This window comes from Dendrobates tinctorius, unplaced genomic scaffold (genome assembly GCF_039654945.1).
Source record: "Dendrobates tinctorius isolate UK_male_01 unplaced genomic scaffold, ASM3965494v1 ptg000111l, whole genome shotgun sequence".
In the NCBI taxonomy this organism is placed as follows: domain Eukaryota; kingdom Metazoa; phylum Chordata; class Amphibia; order Anura; family Dendrobatidae; genus Dendrobates; species Dendrobates tinctorius.
In genome coordinates this window covers 34,656,743-34,669,819 of record NW_027361779.1, presented here as the reverse complement: position 1 = coordinate 34,669,819, position 13,077 = coordinate 34,656,743, and the positions used below count along the sequence as shown (strand labels likewise).

General features: G+C 39.3%; 1 protein-coding gene across 5 annotated transcripts in view; it reads right to left on the bottom strand.

The window, feature by feature from the left end:
* CEP162 (centrosomal protein 162) overlaps positions 1 to 13,077 on the bottom strand; it is a 179,909-nt gene that overhangs the window by 44,458 nt on the left and 122,374 nt on the right. For all 5 annotated transcript variants that reach the window (XM_073589647.1, XM_073589643.1, XM_073589645.1 and 2 more), the window contains 3 exons: positions 4,366 to 4,471; positions 1,601 to 1,727; positions 268 to 431 (listed from right to left, as the gene is read on the bottom strand). In XM_073589647.1, coding sequence (XP_073445748.1) covers positions 268 to 431; positions 1,601 to 1,727; positions 4,366 to 4,471 — 397 coding nt within the window. The remainder of the gene's footprint in view (positions 1 to 267; positions 432 to 1,600; positions 1,728 to 4,365; positions 4,472 to 13,077) is intronic.

The window sequence follows — 13,077 nt, the reverse complement described above, 5'->3', positions numbered from 1 at the left end:
GCACACATTTTCCATTCTGGCACATAAAAAAAATCTGTCTCAACAGGACTCACACGACTAAGAACAATGGCAGCATATGAGTACTAAGCGATTACATATCACTCAGAAATCACTGTCAGAGCGGTCTGCCTGTCTAAGCGGGTTTTCTATTGACCGCTGACCAGCCACTTGATAACTGCCACCAGTTAGTGTTAGCGAAAATTAACTGAAAAATAGTAATATGCATTGGGAATGGCCCTGATGGCAAAATGTAATGAAATTAAATACCTGTGTCTTCAGATTTTCTATTTGTTCATACGCATCTTTAAGTCGCCCAGCATCTTTGTCCAGTATATCTTGGTTTTCTGCAAACCACTGTAACCTTTTATTCAGTCGGGCAATGTCCTTCTTGTATGTCTCTTCCATGATCTTGATTTCATATGATTTATCATCTATGAGCAAATACGAATTATCACAAACTGAATAGCACTGCATGGAGTGTGCATATCAATAAATACAGAACAGGCTTAATATTAAAAAGCCAAAAATAGTGATTTTTTTCGGCAGTCACAACACTCTGAAAAAAATGCAATAAGTAGCAAACAAAATGTCATAGCCACCCCAAAATAGTATCAATATGAATGTCAGCTAAGGGTGCAAAAAGACAAGAAAATGTAAATTGTTATGGGCATGGGAAAATGGTGACAAGTTATTTTTTTTTACAGTATCATTATACTGTAACGCTGTAAATTAAAAAAAAAATACAAAAACATTTCTGATATTTAGTTTTTTTCAGCAGTTTTGCTGCACTTTTTATTTCTTCCTGCTTTCCAGTGAGTCACATGATAAAATGGTTGGCGTTAATTCAAAAGTACAGCTTGAAAAACAAAAGAGCAAAAACAAAAAAGTATCCATGTCAGGAGTGGGGTTAATTAATCAATGATCAGATGGAGTAAAAACCCTCATTAACTACAGAGGTATACCAGCTCAGAACATGCAGGTCGTAAAGAAACCATCAGAATGCATTAGTAGTAGTATTAGTGAGGTTCAATTTCATGTAAATGTAGAAGTAAGTTGTATATACATGAAATATGGGTTTTCGTCCAGCAAGGAAGGTAAATAAATTCTTATATGTCTATTTAAAAAGTTCTGAGCACCACATTTTAAAAAAAGACATTGAAAAACTGACAAAAGTTCAGAGAAGATCTAGGATGGTGAGCGGACTGCAAAGTATGTCCTACGAGGAACGATTAAAGGATCTGGGAATGTTTAGTTTGCAAGAAAAGAAGGCTAAGAGGAGACTTAATAGCAGTCTACAAATATCTAAAGTATGTCACAGTATAGAGGGTTTATCCTTATTCTCATTTGCTAATTGGGAAAATGAGAAGAAATTGAATGAAACTGAAAAGGAGAAAATACAGATTAGATAACAGAAAACAGTTTTTGACATTGAGGGTGATCAAAGAGTGGAACAGGCTGCCACGAGAGGTGATGAGTTCTCTTTCAATGGAAGTCTTCAAACAGAGGTGGTTTAGTAAGTCATGCATTGAGCAGGGGGTTGGACACGATGACACTGGAGGTCCCTTCCAACTCTAACATTCTATGATTCTATAAGTTTTACCTGAAATGTTGGCTAACTGGTCTCGCAGGAGATCACGCTCTTTCTTCATCTGCAACAGGTCTACTTCCAATGCCTGTTTATCCTTCTTGTACCTAGCTATATCTTCTAGCAAACTGACCTCTCTCTTCTGTTGCAAAACAAAAGAAAAGCAGAAAGTGGGAATGTACCCATTAATATCCGCACATCCACTACATAATGTGAGAAAATCAGTATAAGTACAAATATTAAGCTCTGTGTTAAATGCTTTATTGTAGATTCCATCACATTAGGCAGGAGGAACAGAAACAGAACAGCTTGCAGCCCAAGAAACCAAGATACAGCTCTGGCAAAAATTAAGAGACCACTGCAAAATTTTCAGTTTGTCTGATTTTCTCTTTATAGGTATATTTTTGAGTAAAATGTAAATTGTTCTTTTAGTCTATAAACTTCTGACAACAAGTCTCCGAATTTCCAAGCAATAAATTTAGTTTTTTTTTCTAAAAATGAGAAATGGTCAAAATTAAATAAAAGAACCAGTGCTTTCAGACCTCAAATAATGTAAAGAAAACAAGTTCATAATCATTTAGAAACAACAATACTAATGTTTTAACTCAGGAAGAGTTCAGAAATAAATATTTTGTGGAATAACCATGATTTTTAATCATAGCTTTCATACGTCTTGGCATGCTTGCCACCAGTCTCTCACACTGCTTCTGGCGCAAAAATGTAAGCAGTTCTTCTGTGTTTGATGACTTGGGACTATCCATCATCCTCTTCATTACATTCCAGAGGTTTTCAATGGGGTTCAGGTCTGGAGATTGGGCTGGCCATGACAGGGTTTTGATGTGGTGGTCTCTTAATTTTTGCCAGAGCTGTATGATCTACTATAAGATGATGGTGTCTATTTTGTGAATGATCTGGCTTTCTGGCATATTCAGCATTCTACCCATATGATGGCACAGAACAGCTCAACTGACAGTGATGAAACACAGCTTTACAAAAGTACTTGAATAAGTGTTCATATTTTGTGACCCTTTCCACATTTTAATACGCTAGACCCACAAACTTAAATGTACTTCATTTGGATTTTATGTAGTATACCAACACAAAGTAACAAGCATTTGTGAAGTGTAAATGAGATCATACCTGGTTTTCTAATCATTTTTAAAATATTAATCTGAAAATTGTGAAGTGCATTTGTATTCAGCCCCCGAGTTAATACTTTGTAGGACCATCTTTCGCTGTAATTACTGCTGAAAGACTTTTTAGGTATGTCTCTACCAACTCTGCGCATCTAGAGGCTGAAATTTTGTCCATTCTTCTTTGTAAATTAGCTGTAAGCTCAGTGAGTTAGGATGGAGAGAATCTGGGAACAGCAATTTTCACGTCTTGACACAGATTCTCAATGAGATTTCGGTCTGGACTGTGACTGGCCATTCCACACATGGATATGCTTTGATCTAAACCCTTCCATTGCAGTTCTGGCAATATGTTTAGGGTTGTTCTCCTGCTGGACAGTGAAACTACGCCCCTGTCTCAAGTATTTTGCAGCCTCTCACAGGTTTTCGTTGTTTGTAGGTGGGGACTGATGCATCAGGGTGATGTGCAGTGTTAGTTTTCCCTACACATAGCATTTGGTATTTAGCTCAAAAAGTTCTACTTTGGTCTCATCTGACCAGAGCACATACTTTCACATATTAGCTGTGTCCCCTATATGGCTTTTTGAAAACTGCAAACAGGACATCTCATGGCTTGCTTTCAAAAATGGCTTTCTTATTGCCGCTCTTCCATAAAGGCCAGAATTGTGGAAAATACAACTAATAGTTGTTCTGTGGACGGATTATCGCACCTAAGCTGTGAATCTCTGCATCTCCTCTACAGTGATCATGAGCCTCTTGGCTGCTTCTCTGATTAGTGCTCTCCTTGTTTGGGATGTCAATTTAAGTGGACGGTCAAGTCTTTGTAGGCTTACAGTTGTGGCATACTTCTTCCATTTTTGGATGATGGATTGAACAATGCTCCAGGAGATGTCCAGAGCGTGGGCTATTTCTTTTTATAACTTAATCCTACTTTATTCTTCTCCACAACTTTATCCCTGACCTGTCTGGTGTGTTCCTTGGTCTTCATGATGCTGTTTGATCCCTAATGTTCTAAAAAATAGCCTTCTGAGGCCTTTATAGAACAGCTGTAGTTATACTGCAAATAAATTACAAACAAAAGGACTCAATTTACTAATTATTTGACTTCTGGAAGCAATTGGTCACTCAGGATTTTATTTAGGGGCATCAGACTACAGGGGGCTGAATACAAATGCACAATTTTCAGATTTATATTTTTAAAATAATTATAAAACCATGCATCATCTCCTTTACATTTCACAAATACTTGATACGATGTGTTGGGTTATCTTATAAAATACCAGTAAAATACTTTTAAGTTTATGGGTGTAACCTGAAAAAAATTGAAAAAGCGCACAGAGTCAAAATATATTTTTCAAGGCAATAAAACATCAGCATTATAAAATCCAATGGTGGCTGAATAAACATGGATATATTTATATAAAAATAGCATAAAAGTGGTCACTATTTGTTAATAAGCAATGCTAGATGCATCAATGTAATGGGAAATATTTCAGTACACAAGCAGTAGAGTGAAATGTTACCAGTGGCTGAAGCAGGAGAAAGGTGGAAAAATTACAGATAAAAAAAAGTGTAAAGCCCCAATGTGTTACATAGTCTTCATTGCATTATCGAAGAACAATGTCTGCCTTCTACAGTTTTAATTACCTGAACAGTACGCAGTTCAGCAGCCAAGTCATTATGACTCCTGGTATTGTGGTCCAATTCATTACCTGTATATGGATTGTGAGGTGTGATACTATTCACCTTTTCCCTACAAATACAAAAAAGGTATATGTCATAATATATCGTAAATACGAAAATATAACACCTTTAATGATGAGAAAGAGTTTAGAATTGGACAAAGGAAATTTAGGAATACATGTCAATGTGCAGTTAGCAAAAATATGTTTAGTGTTACATAATTGTGCAGCGTCATGGGAATATTTTAAGGATTACAGAACAGGAGAAGGACTTGGGTATTCTAGTTACAAATAAGCAAAGCAACAGTACTCAATGTCAGGCAGCAGCCGCAAAAAGCAAACAAGATTTTAGGGTGAATTAAAAAATAAAAAAAATCTTGTAATCCAAATGTATTTCTACCCCTGTACAAATTACTCATATAAAGACAGTTCAAAGGCAGGCAACTTGATTTTTTACAAGGGATGAGGTTGGAATAGTTGGGTTTGTTTAGCTTACAAAAAAAAAAAAAAGACACCTCAGAGGAGATCTCATTTATATGAATAAATGTCTGTGGTCAATACAAAGAACTGGCACATGATTTATTCCTGACAAAGACCTTGCAAAACACCAGGAGACCATGGAGGAAAGGCGATTTCAACAGCTAAATAATAGTAAACGGTTCTGTACAGTTGGAGTAGTCAGCCTGTATAATGCCTTACCGCAAGATCAGCATTTAAAAAATTACAAAAATGGAAATTGGTACTTTTAGGTGGACTGCAGGAATGAAGATCCTTGAGATTACAAATCGGATTTTATTAATGCGTTTCTGCAGTCACTGCAGATTGCTGTGCACACTCTTGAACCAGCTCAAGGTAGGTAATACAGCGGGTGAAATAAGTATAGAATACGTCACCAATTTATTAAATAAATATATTTCTAAAGGTAATATTAACATGAAATACTCACCAGATGTCGTTAACGACCCATCCAATCCACACAGGAAAAGAAATCAAACCATTCATTTTATTATGTGATGTACTGAAAAGCAGGGAAAAAAATTCCATGTGCAGCGAAATTGCAAAGAAAATGCAATTCTACAATTAGGTTTAGCTTTTTTTTATTTATTTAGGGTGTTCCCTTTCCGGCAAAAAATAGCCAGCAATATGATCCTCCAGGTCAGTACGATTGCAGAGATACCGAACATCCACAGATTTTTTTTATTTTTATTTAAAAGGATTGTGCTATGGTACAGCCTATCGTTAATGCCGTGGACATCTTGTAAATAAAGATTTTTGTAATTTAATTGAATTAAAAATAATGCATGTTTTAAGAGATAACTATTTATGATGTTCAGTATGGCGCCCCCTTGTGTTTCTTACTGGCTGAGCATGCACAGTTACAACTCTCTTTGAAAGGTCCTTATGCAGGAGGGTCCCTCCACGCATCTCAGCCAGCCGGATCTCATACAGATGGACTGACAGTGCCTTTATGTAGACACTCCAGCACATCACCAGGGCAGTAGCTTCTGCCCTGCCACACAGTAGGTATGATGAGCAGTACACCCTGCTGGTCTGCTTCTTAATTGTGGTGGGACATAAATCAGTAAAGCAGGCAGTGGCTGCCTAGTCTTCTCAGTTGCTGCTGCCGATGCAGAGCGCAGTAATTGTGATGGGCTTGACTGCTGCACTAAGAACACGGAGCGACAGGGATGGCAGAGCATTGTAATGAAGTGAGCGCTGTGATCTCGGTCACTGGCTCTGCATAGCACAGCAGTCAGATGACAAATTTAGCACAACTGCTGCACTCTGCACGGTCAGCAATGAATAAAAAGCCACTGCCTGCTTCACTGAATAAGCTCCCATATATTCTTGCTTCTCCCATTGGCCCTCACGGTCTGTTTTCCTGATGGTCCTGACTCTCCTCCCACATGTCCTCCATTCCCCACAGCTCTCCAGGTCCTGCTCTCTCCTTCCCCACTCTTCCAGGAGCCGAGGCAGTGAAACAGGCAGCAGCTTCTTTCCCTTCTTTGTTGCTAACAGCGCAGCGTGCAGGATCTGTGATAAGTTTGTCATCTGTCTGCTGTGCTATGTAAAGGCAGAGATCCAGATCATAGAGCTCGCTAATGTGAAACCAGCCTGAAGGTATGTGCACACGTTGCGGATTCTGCTGCGGATTTGGCCCTGCAGATCTGAAGCAGATTCTGCTGCGGTGTACAGTACGACTGTAACCTATGTAAAATAAAAAACACTGTGCACATGCTGCGGATTTTTCTGAGCAGATTTGCTGCAGTTCTGAATCCGCAGCATGTCAACTCTTTCTGCGGATTCCGCTGCGTTTTTACACCTCTTCCATTACAGGAATTCGCAGGTGTAAAAACCGCACAAAAACTGCAGAAAATCCACAGGTAAAACGCAGGTCATTTTACCTGCGGATTTAGGAAAATCCGGGCGAAAAAATCCGCAATGTGTGCACATACCCCAAATCATCAGTGTTGAAACTCATCACAACTGCTGCACTCAGATGACAAGGAAGCCGCGGAGGGTTTTACTGCATTTATGTCTCTTCCATACTCCCTGCCAGCCCTCCCACAGCTCCAGTTTCCTCTTTCACTTGTTTTGTGAGAGGGTAGACAGACACTTGCTGGGAGGGATTTTCCCAATTTTTTTATTTTTATTTTTTTTAAAAGTGTTCATTAAAAAAAAAATAAAAATCACTAACATTATAATAAACTTTAGGATTAGCATTAGGTTAAAAGGGTTGTCTGTTCTTAGGCTAAAAATCTGAAGTCACTCTATGACTGCAGACTTGTGAAGCCTCACAGCACGCACACTGCGTACTGTGAGGATTCTCCGATGCCGGACGTGTGAGGGCAAATATGCAATTTGCAGACATGTGGTCACATGAGACTAGATGTGGGCAGCTTCGCTGAATGCAAATTAATCAAGGCAAATCTGCATCTCTGGCATTCTGATATTTTTTTCTCTTTACGGCATTTACCAGCCAGGTTAATTTTTGGATGCAACAGACTTACGGATGTAGTGATACCAAATCTGTCCGTCCGTCTCTAAGCTTCATAGATCACTGCACATCATAAGGTTATGGAGCACATCTTCTATTCACACTTTAATAACTCACAGTGACCTTTGAGGCCTGGATGCACCCATAAGTCTTGGCCTATAGCGAATAGGCCAAAAATGTTCCTGTTCCACCTTATAAACAAATTCGAATTATGGACAAACCTGCAGAATAATAATAATAATCTTTATTTTTATATAGCGCTAACATATTCCGCAGTGCTTTACAGTTTGCACATATTTTCATCACTGTCCCTCATGGGGCTCACAATCTAAATTCCCTATCAGTATGTCTTTGGAGTGTGGGAGGAAACCGGAGTACCCGGAGGAAACCCACACAAACACAGGGAGAGCATACAATCTCCATGCAGATGTTGTCCTTGGTGGGATTCGAACCCAGGACTCCACTGAGCCACCGTGCTGCCCGCAGAACCTATCTAGTTCGAAACCTGGAGACTGCCTGTATGTATTTTGTCAATAAAATAAGCGCCATGCAGTGAGTGTTTGGTAGAGATTAATAGGAAAGGAGTTTTTATGAGATAAGCAGCATGTAGTAAGAGTAAAGGTACTGTCACACTTAGCAATATCGCTATAACTTGTGACGTTATAGCGATATTGCTAGCGATATCGCTATGTCTGATACTTACCTCCGACCGGCTACCCCGCTGGTTATCGCTGATCGCGCGAGAACGTCTAGGACTGTTTCTCGTCGTCAGCTTCCTGCAGCGCTTCCTGTGGAGAGACGAGAGACGAGCGTGGAGCCGGGCAGGAGGACGTCATTATCGCCAAGTGAGACAGGTAAGTAGCGACCGCCGACCACTGCTATGTCGCTGGTGAGATCTGCCTGTTTGTCAGCTCACTAGCGACCACTTAGCGATGCACCAGCGATCCTGACTGCGTCATATCGCTGGTCGGGATCGCTGGTGCATCGCTAAGTGTGACAGTACCTTAAATAAGAGTAATGTCAAAGAAGGTGTGATATCTGATAAATATCAGTTACACATATCCATGGATGTTTATCAGATATCACACTTTCTTTGGTTTGAACACTTAAGTAGTCCACGGAGTTTCCCGAATCTGGCCCCGGTGAATGAGAACAGCAGTAAATAATGGTACTGCTATTCACAGGTGCTGGGTACTGCCCTCACCGCTCATCAGAGTTGCCGACTCCCCCTCTGCGAGATCTGGCAGCCAACGGTGACATCAGCAACTATATCATCCATTAGAGTCGCCGGGTCTCACAGACAGCAGTGTGCCTCGCTGACTCTGAGGAGCGAGAAAGTTACGGACATCACTGCTGCTCAGAGCTGCCAGGTCTCGCAGAGCGGGAGTCGGTAATTCTGATGAGCAGTGATGTCAGTACCTGGTGCCTGTTAAAAGTATTTTTTCACATACTGTATATTGGTGACCGAGGGACAGTGTCTTGTTTATTTCTCTCTTTTTATGTTTTAAGGTATCCAATTTGTGGACTACATCGGACCTGTATGTTTTTTTTTTTTTAAGAAATTGGTGAATAAGGAAAAGTGTGGGCAAGTGTTTTTTTAAATAAAGTATTTTTTGTGCGTTTTTATTTTTGATTATTGGGTTAGAAATGTGGGTGTGTGATAGTCGCTTTTCTAATACTATAACCAGGGCTTGATGACAGCTGTGGTTTTTCACAAATCACAGCTGACATCAATCCCAAGCCCCATTACCCCAATTGCCACCGAACCAGGGCAAAGTGCAAGGAACAGCACCAGAATTGGCACATCTCATGTGATGTTCCACTTTTGCAGTAGTTGCAGGCAGGTATTCGTAAGGCTGGGAAGGGCACAATAACAAGTAACCTTACCAGCCTGATAATATCAGCCCGCAGCTGTCTGCTTTACCGTTGCTGGTTATTAAAAATGGGGGGAACCACACGTCGTTTTATTTTTATAATTATTTATTAGGATAACCAGGCTAAACACCCTTTAGTGGCACATGAAAGGCACTAAAGGGTGCAAGTTTATAGATAGGGTGCTTGCGAAATTATATATCTACAGGACATCTACAGTCATAGCCCAAAGTGATGGCCCCCTTAAAGTTGTTCCAGAAAAGGAACCATTTCTCCCTGAAAATTATTGCAATTACACGTTTTGTTACACACATGTATTTCCTTTGAGTGTGTTGGCACAACACAAAAAAAAAAAAAAGAGAAAACAAGGGCAAATTGGACATAATTTCACACAAAACCCCAAAAATGGCCAGGACCAAATTATTGGCACCCTCCATCTAATATTTGGTTGCACACGCTTTGGAATAAATAACTGCAATCAATGGCTTCCTATTACCATCAGCAAGCTTCTTACACCTCTCAACTGGACTTTTGGATCACTCTTCTTTTGCAAACTGCCCGAGGTCTCTAATATTTGAAGGTTGTCTTCTCCCAACAACAATTTTAAGACATCTCCACAGGTGTTCAATGGGATTTAGATCTTAAGACTTATTGCTGGCCACTTCAGATCTCGCAAGCACTTTGTTTCCATCCATTTCTGGGTGCCTCTTGAAGTATGTTTCGGATCATTGTCCTGCTGGAAGACCCATGACCTAGGACGCAGACCCAGCTTTCTGATACTGGGCACTACATTGTGACCCAAAATCCTTTTGCAATCTTCACATTTCATGATGTCATGGATACAGATAAAACATCCAGTTCCAGAAGCAGCAAAGCAAGCCCAAAACATCTTTGAACCTCCACCATATTTTACTGTAGGTACTGTGTTCTTTTCTTTGTTGGCCTCATTCTGTTTTCAGTAAACAGTAAAATCATATGCTTTACTAAAAAGCTGTATTTTGGTCTCATCTGTTTACAAGACTATTTTCCAGAAGTATTTTTGGCTTACAGACATTTTGGCAACCCACAGTCTAGCTTTCTTATGACTCTGTGTCAGCAGTGGGACTCTCTTGGGTCTCTGGCCATAGAGTTTAATTTCATTCAAATGTCGACGAATAGTTTGCGCTCAGTAATGCACCCTAAGCCTGCAAGACAGCTTGACGTTCTTTGGAACTTGACTGGGGCTGCTTATCCAACATCCGGACTATTCTGCGTTGGAACCTTTGATCAATTTATCTCTGCTGTCCATGTCCAGGGAATTTGTAAACTTCTTGGTTATATTGCGCACCGTGGACAAAGGAACATCAAAATCTCTGGACATGGACTTGTAACTTTGAGATTGTTGATATTTTTCAACAATTTTGGTTTTCAAGTCCCAGACAGTTCTCATCTCCTCTTTCTGTTCTCCATGCTTAGTGTGGCACCCACAGACACACAATGCAAAGACTGAGTCAAGTTCTCCCCTTTTCAATCTGGTTTCAAGTCTGATTTTCATATTAACCACACTTGTTACTTGCCACAGATGAGTTTGAACGAACATCACTTGCTTGAAACAAAGTTGTTTACCCACAATGTTGGAAAGGTACCTACAATCTTGTCTGGCCCATTTTTGAGGTTTTGTGTGAAAATATGTCTAATTACGGTAGATTTTTTTCTCTATCCCTATTTTTTGTGTTGTTCCAATATACACAAAGGAAATAAACATGTGTAGAACAAAACATGTAATAACAATAATTTTCTGTGAGAAATCCTTCATTCTATGAAACAATTTCAAGGGTGCCAACACTTTCGGCCATGACTGTATCTTTGTTGTCTGTCTGTCTTGTGGGAACTTTCTGATGTTTTGGTACCTTGGAGGCCCTGCAAATGTGACATGGTGTCTGCAATCCATTTCAGTCAAATTTGTGCTCCAAAATTCAAATGGTACTCCTTCCCTTCCGAGCCCTGCTATATGTTCTAATAAAACTTTTTGACTATTGACATGGTCAGAAGTGAACAACAAATCTTGTGGTCCAATTTTTCATGTTACCTCTTGCAAAAGTAAAAAATTTGGAGCTAAAGCAACATTTTCATGAAAAAATGAAGATGTTCAATATGAAGACCTAATGTTATCAAGTTATGCGCACTGTATGCAAGTTCAAAATGCTTACTATACAACTAGATAAAATTCCTGAGCGGTGTAGCTTCCAAAATTGGGTTACTTGAAGGGGTTTTCTGCTGTTTTGGCGCCTTAGGGGCCCTGCAAATGTAACATGGCGCCTGCAATGTATTTCAGCCAAATTTATGTTCCAAAATTCAAATGGTGCTCCTTCCCTTACGAGCCCTGCCCCTTGTCCAAACAGAGGTTACTGGCAACATGTAGGGCATCACTGTGCTCAAAAGAAACTAAACATATTGTGGGGCCCATTTTTTGTGTTGTTCCTTGCAAAAGTGCAAAATTAGAGCAAGTGCAACATTTTACAGTAAAAATAAAAATGTTTTTCTTTCATTCGAATTTGTATTAATTCCTGTGTAGCACCAGAAGGGTTAAAACATTTCCTGACAACAGTTTTGGAGAATTTGATCAGTGCAGTTTTTAACATGACATCACTTTTGGGGAGTTTCCAATATATGGGCCTCGCAAAGTCCATTTAAATCTGAATAGGTCCCTGAATTAGTTTTTGCAAATTACTTGAAAAAATTTGAAATTTCGAATAAACTTTTCACTCCTCTAACATCCTAACAGAATAAACTTATGTTTGAAAAATTATGCAGCTGTTAAGTAGATATTATGGGAATTTTTTTTATTAATTATTCTGTGCAGCATAACTCACTGGTTTAAGGAAATGAAAATTGCAAATTTTCCAAAATGTTCGCCAAAATTCCGATATTTTCACAAATAAACGTAAAACACATTGACCTTATCCACCACCATAAAGCACAATATGTCATGAATCATTGGGATAAGTTGAAGGTTTCCAGAGTTACCGCATTACCACATAGCTGGTCAGATTTTAAAACATTGGCCTCGTCATTAAGGTTAAAATTGACTTGGTCACTAAGGAGTTAAATATTTTTTGTGTACATATGTACCTTTTTAAGAGCTTGTATCAAAAAGGTGTATCATGACATCCCTTTAAGTTTTTTTTTTTTTTTTTTAATATGGACTTTTTTTCTTGTATCGCCACATTCAGAGATCTGTAATGTTTTGGTCGATAGGGCGGTGTGAAGGCTTGTTTTCTGCATCCTGAAGCGATGTTTTATCGATACCCTTTTGGGGTAGATATGATGCTTTGAGCACCTCTTATTGCATTCATTGCTGTGACAGAAATAAACATAATTCTGCCATTTGGATTCTCTTTTTCCCATTACAGCGTTTACCGATCGATTTATTAACTTTATAGTTTTATAAGAGTGAACTTTTACAGATGTAGCAATACCACATGTGGTTTTATTATTTCTTTATTTTTAATGGAGGAATAACAGATTTGATTAAAACTTTTATTTTTTCACATTTTTTTTCAATTTCACTCTTCACTGCACTTGTTAGTCCCCTTAGGGTACATGAACCTTGCTATCTTCCGATCGCATGCGCAACTGTATATAGAAAAAAATTACGTTCTCCTATGAACACCAGTTACAAGCTGGCGTTCACAAAGTAGCGCCATGACAAGCACAGGGGTCTTCAGCTGAGATCCATTACGGAAATCACAGCACCCCCATAGCATCAGAGTCGAGGATCTTCATGGGACCTCCTTATTATGGATTTACGGCGGACCTCTTTGGATC